At 35.4% G+C, this 16,289-nt stretch overlaps 1 protein-coding gene across 1 annotated transcript; it reads right to left on the bottom strand.

Annotated features, from left to right (window-relative positions):
- Window positions 1-5,100: 5,100 nt before the first annotated feature.
- Window positions 5,101-10,024, bottom strand: LOC110860921 (nephrocystin-3). The gene is made up of 4 exons (XM_035860723.1): window positions 9,913-10,024; window positions 9,430-9,832; window positions 8,653-9,316; window positions 5,101-8,399 (listed from the first exon to the last, which is right to left on the bottom strand). The coding sequence occupies exon 4, from the start codon at window positions 7,668-7,670 to the stop codon at window positions 5,934-5,936; it is 1,737 nt and encodes a 578-aa protein (XP_035716616.1). The 5' UTR covers window positions 7,671-8,399; window positions 8,653-9,316; window positions 9,430-9,832; window positions 9,913-10,024; the 3' UTR covers window positions 5,101-5,933.
- Between the last annotated feature and the right edge of the window lie 6,265 nt (window positions 10,025-16,289).

The following is a 16,289-nucleotide window of genomic DNA, read 5'->3' as shown; positions in this document are numbered from 1 at the left end:
CCTAAGCTTTTGTGTAAATTTAGTTTCTTCGAATAAAATTGAATTACAACAAAATGAGGGCCGTTTTTCCATCTGCACTTTACATATGGGATGCCCTTTAGTCCTATGATTTGACAAAATCTCCGTGTCAAAATGACATTTGGTCACGTGGTGACGACTTTAGTGACGCGCGGAACGGTCACGGTCGCCATGCTTTTAGTAGTGCAGGACCCTTTCACCTCTTCGCTACACGCTCCACACTCATCTCACTGAAATCTCAACTCATTTGTTCAGCGATGAGACTGGCATCCGATTTAATTATGTATATTTACAATATCATGACAATTTATTTACCATTTACAAGTTTTCAACATTTTTTTTCTTTAAAATATTAGAGTTTAAAAACTATTCAGAAAAAATATATCAACTTCTTATGAATTTAAACAAGTAAAGGGATTTGTTTTTCAAAAACTGCGCGGAACATTTTGCAACTTTCAAATTCGAACGCAAAAATAATATTGATAAGCTATAAACAGTAAATTGTAATGATATCGTAAATATAGCTAAATTAAGTACCAGTGTGCTCAGTGAGTAAATTAGTTGAGAATTCAGTAGCAAGATGAGGAGCGTGTGGCGAAAAGTAGCTGCTGTATTGAAATCATGGGAGAAAGTGACCGTTCGGCGCGTCACTAAAATCGTCACCGCTTGACCAAATGTCATTTTGACACGGAGATTTTGTCACATCATAGGACTAGTCTTAAAAAACGCGTCTCATGTATATATTGAATGTGCTGGGAGCTCCGGGCACTATACAAGGTTCCCTCGTTAGTCGACCTGGTCCCCACGAACGTTTTTATAGTCCGTTGGACTAAATTAAAGTGCACGTTCGATTCCTGTCACACTTTTCAAATTCGCCATTTCTCCTCTCATTTTTTTGGTGAAAAATTATCGCCGCCCGCGTGCCTTTAATATTTTCCCTGTCGATATGCTTTGTAATAATTAAAAAATTGATTAGTGGTTTTTATGCAAAATCGCACGACGAATCCAACGCACCTATCAGATTTTTATTATCCCCAACGGTTTTAAAGTTAAGAGCTACTTACAGGTAGCCTGGGCATGCTATGTATTACCTAATTTCTTGAAACCAAAGATATGCTAACTTTGCAAAATTCAACGTGAAAAAAGCAAAGATGCTTTGTGGCAACTCAAATGTTCCTTGATAGGGGGCAAATTTAGCTTAACCCAGGGACAAACTTAGGTAAATATGAACTTAACTGACTCTTAACTTACAATGCGATGACGCCAGCGGTCTCACTCCGATTTTAACAAAACCACGACAATTATGGAGCCTTTTTACAAATAATAGAAACCGTGTTTCAGGATTTTTCATAATGTTCAGTTTAAACGAAATTATAAGTTTTGTATTGTATTGCTTTATTTCACCACTCTTTCGGGCCAAGCGGCCGATAGAGTACGACAAGAAAATTTTGCATCATTTAACAGTCCATATTCGAGGAAACCAGTTCATGCCCACGCATTTTAAAGCGAAATTATGATGGAATTCGTTAGCCAGAATCTGTATTTTTCTCCCTCGCGAGAAAATGTCACGGTCAAAATGGAAATTGTCTCTGACGGATTCCTTTATAATTTCGTTTAAACTGAGCATTGTGAAAAATCCTGAAACACGTTTTCTATTAAGTATTTGTCTAAGGTTCCATAATTATCGTGGTTTTGTTAAAATCGGAGTTAGACCGCTGGCGTCATCGAATTGTTAGTCTGACTGCTTCAGGCCCAAATGCTTACAATTATTTTTTTTATTCTTACCGCTTGGTACAATTTTAAAAGTATCTTCAGCTAAACCGTTGGGTTTTCACCATACTGGATGTTTTTGAATATGTCCTGAATTCAAGAAATAATACAATAAGTGGTCTAAGAACTAAAAGGAATTGAGTTTTGGGACCTGCATTTTCGCCAATTCGAAATGAGTCTGGCACTTTTTCAAATTTTTAAAATGGATAGAAAAGTAATTAATCGCAAAGGGTTTAGGAAGCTTTGGGAAGTAGCGAAAAGTATGTCATATTCGCATATTTATGAAACTTAGGTTCATATAATTGATTTTTCTCCGTCCCGCCGATGTTTTCAAAAATATGGCTGAGTTAAAAGCGCAAGTAAATGTCACCATTTTCCCATGGAACTGGGAAAATAATCTGCTCTTAATACTCGTAGAATATTATCTACTTCGTTCCAGAATGCTCTAATATTCTGGAGCGAAAACGATAACATAATATCGAAGATATTGAACTTATGAAAGGGCCCGGCACTTAAGCTCATACCAGGCCTGACAATTTCGCGGCACGGCTCTGGCATACCGTTTGGGTAACAGTCCTTGATTCGTCCGTTGTGACCTCCTATTGCCTGTGGTGGTGGGGGTGGGTGAATTGACGTCATTTGATTCATCGTCACTTGTCTCTTGATCATCACTCTCCTCAATTTGAGACCCTTCTGGGGACCCTATTTGAGAATCAAGACGCTGAGCATCATGAAAGTCGTCCTCCTCATCTGCAGAAATTTCCTCCATTTGTTCTGCCCATGATGAGACAGAAGACTCGGACTCCACCTGGAATCTTCCGTCTGCATGTATTTCTAATACATCATCATCATCATTTTGAGTCTCAGGAACAGCAACTGATTTTACTGAGGACAGTGATTCTTTAATCTCCTTCTCCTCCTCAAAAATCATTTTGCCCGTATCATGTGGTGAGGGACGAGGGGGGATTGCCTCCTCAAAGAAATCAACATGACGAGATAAGAAATACTCCCTCTTCTCTGAATCCCACAATTTATATTCTCTCGTGTCAGGAATATGACCCACAAAAATCCCTTCACGGGTTCTTGTGGTCCAATCTCCTTTCGGCGTCAAGATGCGAGCACTCGCTGCACAACCAAAAATTCTCGCGTGTGATAAATTTGGTTTCCTGCCGAACAACAACTCATAAGGGGTTTTGTCCTTGTTTGTTGAACTAAGGAGTCGATTCAAAGTGTAAATTGCAGTTGCTACTGCATCTTGCCAAAAAGCAGGAGAAAGTCCCACCTCGAATAACAAAGCTCTTGCAGTGTTACGAATGGTTCTGACATCTCTCTCAATTTTCCCATTGGATTGAGAACATCCGGCAGATGTATAATCATAAATTATTCCCTTCTCGGAAATAAATGTATTCATAATGCGATTTTTAAACTCTGTCCCTTGATCCGATTTTAGTCGTTTAACTCCTTTTCCTGTTTGATTGCTAAACATTTCCACTGCATCCATGATATTTGAAACAGTGGTTTCAGCCTCCTTCGTCTTTTGGAAATAAGCCACTCTGTAATTGGAGCCGTCATCTTTTATCAGCAAGAAATACTTATTTCCTTGATTACTCTGGGTCACTGCATGAACCAGATCAAAATGAAGCAGTTCTCCTGTTTCATGATTTTTATTATTCTGTGTACGACACGGCTTCAGAGTGGCCTTGGCTTTAATGCAAATCTCACACCTGTACTCTTTTTCAAGTTTATCTCGTGGCCCGAGGAACACTGCATTTTTGCTTAATGAATTTTGTAAATACTTAAAATTTACGTGTCCAAGCCGTTCATGCCATCTTTGTTGTACAAGTTTCTCACTTGCACACAACAAGGCTTTAGGTAATTTTTCAACTGGCTTAAAAATCATAATCTGCATCCCTTCCTCATTCAGCCTGGCTCTGAGACTCTCTTTTCCATCTTGACCGTAAAAAATAGTCCCATCACTCGAACTCTGTGCTGAGAAACCCTTTTTCAGCATGCAGTTCTGTGAGAATAAATTGGCACCTTGTGGAAGAAAAAGGACTTTGGTTATTGTGACCACTTCCCATTTATTCTTTATACACGCTTGCACTACGACATTTCCTTCCCCAGGGCATTCTGCGAAAGAATTCGTTGCAACTTGCAATTTTATTGGCAGATCAAATTTCACATATGATGTGAACCACTCTTTGCGACCACAAATATGTACATTTGTTCCGCTATCACAAAACCAGACAAACGGGTCTTTAAGTGCTTGTGCCTTATAACTTTTCACCATGAATGCCTTGTCTGTGGTACCACTGAAGGATTTTGACTTGTCAGTGGGAGTATCTTTCACTTCCTTGCTTTCTCCAGCAGCGACTGTCTTCTTCTCTTTCTTTGGAGATCGACAATCAGCTTTGAAATGACCTCTGACCCCACAATTAAAGCATCTTCCAGGCTTCTTGCCCTTTCCATTCTCTGGAGCGGACGTTACTTTCCCTTTCTGCTTGTAATCTGCTCCTCCAGGCTTCACGCCCGAGAAATTCTCTGGCACCTCATCTTTATTCCAACTCTCTTCACGAGATTCATGGATTTTTAGTTTTTGAACTAAATTTACTATGGTTTTTTCCTTGTCAGCCACCACATCCCATGATGACACAAAACTGTCAAATCGTGGGCCTCTGAGCTCATGTAGAACTTTGCTGAGAATTGCATCCTCATCCAGAGATTTGTACCCCGTGGCGCTCAATTGTCCGCTGATATTTTGCAAATTATTGACCAATTCAGCGGGAGTCTGTTCCCCTAAATTGGCCTGATAGAATTCCTGAAGCAGCTGCTGCTTAGTCCATTTATTAGACTTTCCAAAAGTCTGATTCATTGCAGTCCACATTGCTGCTGCTGTATCACAGGAGAATATGTAACTAGTTAACTTCTCGTCAACTGTTTGAAGAATTATCCCCATCCCAGCGCGATTGTTAACATCCCATAGTTTTTGTTTGTCGGCATCCGACGCAGGCCTTGTTTCGTTCCCGAAAACAACCTGTTCTAAACCCGCAGCCCAGAATAAATTTTCTAAGGTCAATTTCCACAGAGGAAAATTTCTAGACCCTTCTAACTTTTTAACATTGCTGTGGTCTATCTTTATCACTTTAGCCATGATTAGTGGTAATTTTCACAATACCAAAAAATCTCCGTTTATTAAAATCTCGTCTCACTTTTCTCAGAAACTCTTCTCAAGTTTCATGAGCGCACCGTGCTGATAACGTATTAAGATAAGAAATCTTGCCCAGTGAGAGTTAGATTAACAACTACTTTTATTACCAGAAGTCAAGTCATATTTATAACGATACAGTTAAAAACAAAATATCTGCTAATTATTACATTATAACTAATATTCATAAACTCAATTGGGAACGGATCCCAGTCATCACATTCCAGTGACATCAGAGTTTCTCACTCTGAGTTCACTGAGCATAAATCTTGTATTACATTTTAACACAGGTACCAATATTTATACATTCATTAATTTGTAGATATGTATACTTACAAATCTAGGAAAATGAATTTGATGATTCTTTCTATGTATACTAAATCCATAATAGGCTTTAATTTGTACCAGTTTGGAAGAAAAGAATTTTAACTGGTAACGTCGTCGTGTAATTAAATGTACATGGCCGTGTATATACATAGCAAGCTTTCAGGGTATGAATCCACTGTATTTATGTATACTCAAAAAAGACACCAATAAAATTATTATATACATAATCTGAGGATGACAAAAAATTGTTGATAGCATCAACTTCCACAACTATACCGCTAAAATTAACTCAAAATTGATAAAATTTAATTTTAACTTATAACATTGATTAAAATCTAGGTTAATATAATATTGTACCACATTAGCTCATTTCAACCTATTCAACGATCCACGAAAATTATTCCATTAAGTTCATCTTGTTGTTGAGCAAATGTACGCTTATAAATTTTATTCGCACTTAGACGTATTCATAATTGTGTATCAATCTAACATTTCCTTACATTTCCTTGGAGAATACAAAATTGCGTAATTACTTAACGGAATACAACCCAACAACATCAGGTATTTTGTATTATTTTTCAATTAGTTAATTAGTCAGTTAGGTATTAATTTTTTAAGTACGGCTTTTCTCCAACATTTGTCTTGTATCTTGAAACAGGTTTGTAATCTCTTCATCTTCTTCAATTTGTCCATCAAACTCTAAAATTTCTTCCAATATTTTTGAAGCTTTATCCCATTCCCCACATATATTTAAACAATCCGCACAACTGTATTGAGAAAACAGCGTTTTCTTATCATCCCTCCCCAAAACTGTAATTCTAGTCTGATAAACCTCTTCAAAAATAATTTTTGCCGCTTCAAAATCTTTCATTTCATATAAAACCAGGCCCACTCCTTCCTTTGCTGAAATAGTTGATGGATGCAGACCTCCATAAATTATTTCAAATCCGGCTAAAACTTCTTTGTAGCCTTGTAATGCCTGCACCATGTCTCCCTCCTCTTCTGAAATTTGCGCTAGGAGAAATTTCGTTCCTAATGTTTTTGGATGTTTGTCCCCAAAATTTTCCAAATTGCCTTGCAGTACAACTTCCAACATCTCTTTAACTTCCGATATAGTATTATACACTCCATTTTCAAATAAAAACACAGCCAGATCCTTCAAAGTTTCTAGACTTCTTGGGTGATGTTCCCCTAAGGCTCTAATTTGAACGGCGTGAACATGTTTGTAAACATCAGCTATAGCCTCAGCTAATTTTTTGTTCTGTGGATAAATTTGCCAACACGTTTTCGCCATCCAAATTTTCGTTTCCAAGGTTTCCGCATCCTCCTCCCCAAACATTTTTGTGCTAATTTCCAGTAACTCCTGAAATATATCTTTGGCCTCAGAAAATCTTTCTTGGTCAAAGTAAATTGCAGCGATGTTGTGTTTTGCTGAACATATTTCGATATCATCCCCCAAATTGGACCAATATGCCAAAACTTCATTAAACAAGGATAAGGCAGGATCATACTCATTCAGTTCCTTCAAAGTTAGTGCGTAATTGCCTTTAATCCTGAATTTTGTTATTTCATTATCTTTACCAAATTCTATTTCCAATAAAGTTTCAAACCCAGATTTAGCTTCCTGGAACATTCCAAGTTCGTGGAAAACTAACGCTATCCGCTGCTTTATGTCGATATTGAGCCAGTGATTTTGAGGGAACTTCTTATCGCATATTTTTTCAAGACGTTTCCATTCCTTCAAAGCTAGATGGAACTTTCCTTCATTATTTATGGCAGATATGTACCAGTTTCTCATGTTAAGCGTGTGTTCATGTTGCGGTCCAAAACATCTTTTAAACGCTCCCAAATTTTTAAGTAAGTATTTCTTGAAATTTTTGTATGTATGACGCATTAAGTAGTTGCATTCGAAAGTAAGGTCAACGTATTTCTCAACCAAAGAATGGTACGGCATTGCATTTTCAATTAAGGTTGCAATAATCGGCACCCAACTTTCCGTGGTTATAGGCATCATGGATTGGAAAATGTGAAGAGTTTCGTCCAGGAAATGTTCACCATTTGGTAAATTTAAGAGAAAATAGGCTTCGGTCGCAATGGAGATAAAATCCCCACGATTTTCATTTTTAGTAGTTATTAAATTAAAATAATGCAGCAGTTTAAAAAACTCTTCTATTTTAGAGTAGGACACGTTTGGGAGAAGCTGTTGGAAAATGTTGCGTTCCATCTCCACTGATACTTGCTGAGGATAGATGTAATACAAAAAAGACAGAATTGTTATTGGAATATCATCTTCGTTGCTAAATCTCTTAACATGAACAATGGATAGTCCAAAGGTCGCCAGGGTTTCCATGTCACTTTTCCCATATCCAAAACTGGGTTAAAGTTTAGGATATGAAGAAGTTTTACATTTTTTTCGTCGTCGTCCTCATATTCTTTCAATTCCGAATTTAGTAGTTCTTGTCCGTCTTCAAAGCTAAGAGGTTTTAAGTCTATTAAATTATTTGCAGATGGAGACAAACACTTGGGTAACAACTTATCAAAATTGGCTGTTATAATAAAGAATAGTTCGCTTTCTTGGATAAATTTGGCAATGTTGTTGCTGTTAAGTTTAATGTATTATCTCCTTCCGTGTATAAATCGTCTAATATAATTATTGTGTTGGTTCCCTTAAGCACATTGCACAGATCCTTTAAGATGTCTTCCGTTTCTCGGATGAAATTGACGGCACCTGGTTTTCTAGTTGGAATGTCTAGTTCTGCGCACAGATTAAATAACTGCGCCTCAAATAAGTCTTGGGTTGAAGATTCCAACCAAATTTTGGAATAGTTTTGAAGATGCGGGGAGTTCGAAACGAAGCTGTGGGCGAGCATAGTTTTACCAATGCCAATTTTGGAATATTTTCCGGAATTTTTTATAATTGCGAAATTACTTTGTCTTTCAAAAAAAATTTTATTCAGGTTATCCAGTTCAGCTTTCCTCCCGTAGATTTTTGTGGTATCTGATAATTCGTTTCCTGTCCGGTAGAATATTAAGAGATCCTTGACTTCGTTATAAATTTCAGAGGCCTCTGGTCTTTCATCTAAAATTTAAATAAAATATAGCTTTTAGTAAAACATAAGATACTAACAAATAAGCCATCATCGCTGGTCACGTGTGAAACTCACGATTCGAGAGTACCACATACATATGACCCGGCGCTTATAAAACCACCCCCACAGACTCATTTTACTTCCGTAATCAACCTACGTTATGAATTATAATATTGATAGTGAAAATAACATTACGTTAAACGAAATTTAATTAAATCATTAACAGGAAATGAAAAAACGCACCTGGGTTAAGGCTGAGCATTTTTTTGATAACTTCAAAATATTTTCTTTTTGTTCCGTCATCCATAGTTGTTGTTTGTTGCTCGACGATACTGCTGGGTTGAAGGGTTCCTACTCGCAGGTCATAGAAATACCCGATACGATCCGAATCCACAGGAAATTTGCATGACACAAAACTATATGTTAGAGCTAAGGAGTAAATATCGGTTTTTGCAGTGTAGGGCATCTGCTCATACATCTCTGGGCTTTTGTAAGACTCGTCCCTTTAAAACTTTGAGATGAAAATTCCTCTTCCTTTGTAGAACTTATTGCATCCATTTTTATTAAATCCCAATCTCCAAGTTCATATGCTAATGAATGTTCCAACTTTATCGAAAGTCCAAAATCTCCAATTTTCCAAATAAACAGATTTCTGTCCCCGGATTTTGTCGCGTAAATATTGTCGGGTTTTAGATCTCTGTGAATTATTCCTGCCGCATGTATTGCACTCAGTCCTTTTGCAGTTTGTGAAATAATTCTTGGGCACTCAAGACATTTCTCCTGATCACTGGCATTTTTCATAAATTCCTTAAGGGTCATTTGTTGCAAAACTCCATTTGAATGTAAATAAATGTCCGGTTATTCATAATGTGCTGGGAAAAACATGGTTTTGATGAGCTCCATAAATCTTAGAAAAATGTAAAATATTTCAATATCTAAACTTAAAATTAGCGTTCAACAATGTAAACATTTTTGAACTATTTAAATATATTTAAATAGTTAGAAAGAAAAACAACTAACCTGAATTATAACTGCTACCTTCGCCTGTTTCATCCCCTTTGCCCCCCAAAATCAAATTTAAAAGCTCTTGTATTTCGCTAATTTTGACCTTCTCTGAACCCGACCCTTCCACCCAGTAACTGTGATACCTGACCACGAAGGAGCTGTTAATGCTGCTCTGCAACTTAATCTCTCGCACAAGTTTGTCAAGACGAACAGATTCATCCTCTTGACTTTCACTTCGTAGTTTTGAAAGGGCTGGCAGTACATCAATTTGTTTAATTGCGTAGGGAATAAAGTCAAGGCGGTGTCGAGCTTTGAAAACACTTCCAAATGATCCCCTACCCAGTGGCTCGGCTTCCATTAGTTGAAAACCAGTGGATGCTGACCATGGTGGTTTTAGATCAGCCATTTGTACATCTCCCTATTAAAATGTCCAAACACAAGATCTTTATTAATTGTATAAATATGCATTTACTTTAGTTAACGCTTAACAATACTCACCGATTTATTAGAAGCAGGTGGAAATGTTTTCTGTTTTGTTTGAAGTAATTGTTGCATTGTCTCACAAAATTTGTATTTTCTAGATTTGCATATTATTTAAGAAGCAATCAGGTGATCGGTTTTGTGTAGATTTGCGATTTGAGTGTGTCTGCATATTATCAGAATTCACTCGTACATGTATGTATTCACTTACAGTGCTACATATATGCTTCATGCACGAAACATATGGCACTATATTACATTTACTTATCTACGTTACTTTTATGTGTACAAATCCAAGCCAGCCGAGCCATGGGATGTGATACGATATAATAGTATTACCCTTGCTGAGGATGAGTACATATTTATGAATGTACTGAGGTTGATTTTAGATGGTTTGGGATGAATTCAATTTTGAATAGCTTTAAGGCGCGTTGGAGTTTTGGTTCAAAATTTTGGGCATAGCAACATATAAACCTAGATGAGGTGTGTACAAATTTTCAGGTCATTAGTTTAAAAAATCACCCTCCTACTAACATTTAAGTAAAGGAGTGTCAAAAAAACATTTTCCAAAAATAAAATTAAAAATATAAAAGTTGAAGACAACCTGACAATATCAGGTTTTAGCATAAATTATACCCAAGGGTTAGTGTAATTTGGGGTAGTTGGAAATTTTATAAAAAGTTAACTGAGTGAATTCCTAGAGATCAAAATATAATGGCCATCACGCAATTTTAGGATCACCACTTTTTTATAAATGCATGACAAATATGACACTTAACATTTACAGTACGAAATCATATGGTATTATAATAAGTAAGGTCTTCACTAACTATGGAACATAAAATCATGCAAAAAATTTCAACAGTGTGAGAAATATAATTCAATATGAGTATTTTTCAAAAGTTCCTCACGCGCTTTTTGCCACAAATCAACCTGGTATGCAAAGAGAGTGACATTCTATTTTGGAATTTGAATCATTTATGGAAGCCAAATGCATTTCGAAAATTTTAATAGCACACACATTAAATTCTGTGAAGAATGAGCAATTTCACAGGGTTTTAAAATTTTTGCAAAACTAAAAAATTATGGTGTTTTGGAAAAGTTTTGTTTCGAGTATTTTTTCAGATGCATATATCTCAGGCGTTATTAACACTAACGCGCTGAAATTATCCACCAATCTCGTAACCTATTTGGTCCACAAGCCCTAAAATTTTCAAATCGAAATTGGAAGTAGCGCCAGAGATATCCAGCTGAGAATTCATCCCAAACCATCTAAAATCATCCTGTATGTATGTATGGATATGCGTTTGTAATTCGTAGATGGATATGTATATACAATGAGATTAACGCTAATGTTTCTAAGAAAGGTAATTAAATAATATTACATTTCTTATTCGAAGGTATGATTTAAAAAGTACAGTAACTTTAAAGGCAGGTGTATACCAATTTATGAGAACCACATTGATCAGAATTCGAATAAATATTTTATCATTTTAATAAAAACCAAACAAAAACTATTATATATTTCGATAAATTTAGTTAATTTCAGTTAATTTTAGATAGTCAGAATTAAATTATACATAACAACGAGAAGAAAATTATCCATGACAATGAAAAAGAACTTCTTCATTCCACAATTCAAGCAACATGATCTTTTAGCAGAAACATTTTATAACATGATGTTGTATTTCTCGCCAGTATGCAATTGAAAGTGCCTTATAAAATTGGCAAAAGTGGATAACTTCCTCTTGCAGAAATAACATTCGTGTTGCTTTCCACCGATATGTACCGTTGTAAAATGACTTTTCACCCGGTACTTGTAAACCGTTTGGAAGTCGCAGGACTGACACGAATACTTAATAGGATCACCATGATTAAGTTTTATGTGCAGCCAACGGCCAGTATTGCTTAGAAAAGTGCGCGGACACAATTTACACGTGTACACTGTACGGTCCGATTTTTCCTTGTGCGACCTCTGAAAAAGTTTGCAAAGTTCAAGCATGTAATTAACTGGCATATTTTTTAATTTAATTTTTAATTAACTAAGCAAAAGTAACTAATCTCTTACCTGCTGATGCAAATTTAGAAGGCTATTCTGTGAAAAACTTAATCCACAGGTGGCACATTTGTAAATTTTCTCAGTCGTATGTGAGCCAATATGTCGATCAAGGTCTGTCTTATTCTTAGTTTCTTTCCCGCATAGGGTGCAGTAGTATCGGACAGGATTTTCGGCATGTTCCGCCTTAAAATGTGTTATGACGTGACTCTTATAAAGAAATGTTTTCTCGCATTCCTTCGAATGTGCATGGAATTCGGTCTCGTTTCATCGTGCCGTGAACGGCATTGACGTGTCGGCGTAAATTTCGGGGACATTTAAACTGTCTTCCGCATTGGTCACATGGTAGACTTTCTTTGCCGTGCGTGTAAGATAAATGAAGGGGAAGGGAGTTTAAATTTTTTAGAATTTTTCCACAAATCTGTGGGATTTATAAATGATTATTTGTTTGTATATATAAACTTGCATAAGTGGGGAACGATTTTATTATAACCTACCTTGCATTTTACTAGTCCATCGTGAGTAACTAGATATGTTTTTAGATGTGATTTGGTTTTAAAAGTTTTAGGGCATTTGGGACAATTAAATTTTTTGGGGTAACTTGCTTCCATCGTTGTCCTTGCAAACACTTGGTTTCACTCAGTGTACTCTACGGCAAAAAGGCATGCCTGCCGTAAACGTGCCGTAAATGCCTAATAGGCATCGCAAAAATGCATGCCTTTTTGCCGTAAATGCCGTAAATGCCTTTTTCAAAAAATGAGGCAAAATGATAGAGTACTCTCATGCAAAGTAGGTTAATTGATGTACTGTTCAATAAATTCTTTCTTTCACGTATTTAATTATGTACCGTCAGAAAGGCCGGTTATTGTTTACAGATACTCGTAAAAGCAAAAAATATCATTGTAAGAGTTAAATATGATTTAAAACTTTCAACATTAAAGTTAGAATTTGCACTCGTACACAGTATATGTGTACATATGTAAATTCTTTAACTTAAATTGTAAACTACAATCAAACTTAACTTCAATCTTAATTTTGTTAAATGTATAAATACGTACCTACATATATATGTATGTGCATATTTATGTCTTTATATTTGAATTTAAATTCAAAAAATCTGTCTACACAAAAAAATGATATTAGATTTCCTAGAATCTACTTGTTTCTCAATATTAACTACTTACTATTAGTATTATATGGATTATTCTGAAACTTATTTCGATGTATAAATACTTTAGACAAATAATCAACTTTTATTTTTACTTGGTTGACATGTCTCACAATTTCACCATTGATTTTAATTTACGGCATTTACGGCACATTTACGGCAAAAAGGCACGGTTTACGGCAATCCGGCATTGAAAAAGGCATTTACGGCAAAAAGGCATAATTTTCGGCATGCCTTTTTGCCAAATAGCGCACACTGGTTTCACTAGTGATGAAATTAGAGATCAATTAGATAAATATAATATCAAATAATGCCTCTAGGGCCTCCGTAAATAAATAAACATTTATAACGATTTTCATACATTTTTTACCTCTATAATTTTAACCTAATCACTTCTTGATATCAGACAATTTAGACAATTTGTTCACACTATTTTGAAAACTTACGACATGCAGTTATGAGTTGATATTAAAATTAGATGTAAGTTCAAGTTTGCTATTAAAAAAATAACATGCAGGATTTAGGACACCGCTTGGCTATGTACGTAGTGTCCAGTCCTACCATAGTACTGATTCAGTTAGTTAAAGTTCCGTGTAAAAAATAGCTCAATATCTACATTATGTACATTTAGTTGCAGTAGCTATACATAGTCACTGGAGAATACAATAGAACGGAACATAGAACTATTTATATCGTTATATTTGACTGAAGGGTCCCCAACTTATTTATAGACATGTTAAGAATTAATGAAGAAAGTTAGTCAACAATTTTACCCAAGTTTTTATAATATATTCAAACCTATGTACATATACGTACTTATGTATTTCATATGCCTACACATAGATATGGACATGTTGGATATAAACTACCCAAAATACGGTTATGTATATGTATGTATTTACAATGTACTTTTTAGTTGACTATCTATGCACAATTTGAAACACTCCAATGAAATTTTACATATGTATCAGCATAAAATATATTGTCTGTATTTAGAAATTAACTAAAATTACTATTTTTCTTCGGTGACGCAACGGCCAAAAAACTAGGGGCCCGCACGAACGACAAAAACCTCTGCAGTTGGGGCCCGGCGAAGCCAGAAGATTCCATTCCGAGTGAGCACGCAAAAGGTCTCAGAGATTTCACGTCCAAACGATGCGTCGGAGGGAAAAATTACAAGAGACAAAATAGTTACATAATTTCGTAACTTAATTTCTATCTGACTCAGAAAAACTAAATTTTGAGTTTTTCCCGTAGAAATCGATTTTTGATTGTTTAGGACCGGCTGATTTTGACCTAAAACTAAATTGATTTTCTTCATAGTTTCTGAGATTATTTGTGAGGTCAAGCTCTATTTTTTTTTTGTTTCACCGACTTTTACGTACAAAGTCAATTTAATGACTGAGATGATAATTTCAAAAAATTACCAATGCTAGAGTTGTAAATAAGTGATACAAACTTCGTGTACTTTAAGCATGAGGCTTGATGGTCTAGTGGATAGACGTGATGACTCAGTTCTGGAGTCCAGGTGTTCTAATCCTCCTGTTGGCAGTAATATTTTTGCACAAATTTTTTCATCATAACGAATATCATTTTGGATGGAAATTTCACGGAGAATTTAATTCTGTAAATATTTTAGACCTTTGACCTCACGCAGACCTTGTAGTTGGGTCAAAGGTCAAAAATCACTTAATTGCATGTGGGGTGTCAATAATTGACACCCCTGAGTACGATAAAATCATGCGGGTAACATTTCTACATGGGGTGAAATACGACTGGGCAATTTGAGAAAATGATCGAAAACGATTTACAAGTGACGGGATGTAGAAATATGTGTGCCATACGGACAATTCCATGTGTTTACGTCAATTTATACATTTCGTTTGCAAATTTAATTTCACGAAACTGCAACAACAAGCTATAACGATTAATTTGCACCAGTTGCAGCCTTTCCAATATCTTATCTTCCAATATCTATAATTATATCTTTCAATATAATTTGTACTTTATTCTAAGAATTTCTGAAAATGTTAAAACTGCTAAAAATTTTCCATTAATAATTGACGTTACATAACATGTGGAGTACAACTACTAATTAGTTTAATAATAGGGTAGTAATCCGCATTAATTAATTTGACAATCTCTATTCATAATACCGCTACCTTTAACATTGGGTAATCCGGATTAAACTGCCAACTATGATTAATTAAATTAATACAATTAATACATTTTCCTTCCAGTGTGGTGTGCCGAATTTCTACCCCTGTAACGTTAATCACATAAAACGGCAAAGCCACATGGCAAAATGGCATGCCGTTTTGTGTGCACTTATTTTTGCGTATGATAAAAATTAGCTGTTACACTTAAAAATACGATTAATTAAAATTCTTAGAAATGCTAATTTTTATATTTACATCGACAAACTACGAAATAAATTATTTTTGTGAAAAAACAGTCTTCGGTGACATTGTACGAGTCGCGAATAAAAAAAGAAAACAAGAAATTCTGTATTTTCTAATTTGACAGAGATCAGACAACAAAGGAATAATTTAAGACCTATAAAAGAATTTGTATTCAAATTACTGATAAGTTGCCTCACCGTGGGCCCAACGTCTCTTGAATATTATTTAAGAAGCGAAATTACGTATTTTATAGTGTAATAGCACTATTGCTTGTGTAAAAAAATACTGCATTTTTTGGAGTTCTTCCAACGCGTGAAGTGGCTGACGTTATAATGCTTCGTGTATGCACATAAGTATATATATAATTCGAAGCGGCATTCTTAAATCAATAATTCCGTTATTCTTTAAATTCCAACTCCTCTTAAAAGATTTTACCACTCCCACAAATTTTAATGAAGTCGGTCATTGCCTTTAAGAAAAAAAACTCCGTAATATGATGAGTGTGACCTTAAAATGACCATAAAATTATAAATGACCAATTGATTTTATTTATGTTGCAAATTAAACTAACAAGCTTTTTATATCCCTTTTAGTAAGCCAACTGAAGCAAAATTAATTGTTTTGGCTTGCGATAATTACAATTATCTTTCATACCTGTTGGACGGTTCACATTAAATCCTTCTTACAGATACCGCCCACTGATTAGACGATGATCCCTCAAAATATGCGAATATTTCTAAACTTCCTAACGTTTTGCAGAAACTCTGAG

The sequence above is a fragment of the Folsomia candida genome, unplaced genomic scaffold, assembly GCF_002217175.1.
Source record: "Folsomia candida strain VU population unplaced genomic scaffold, ASM221717v1 Fcan01_Sc036, whole genome shotgun sequence".
NCBI lineage: Eukaryota > Metazoa > Arthropoda > Collembola > Entomobryomorpha > Isotomidae > Folsomia > Folsomia candida.
The sequence above is the reverse complement of the archived record's forward strand: the minus strand, read 5'-3'. Positions and strand labels throughout refer to the sequence as shown.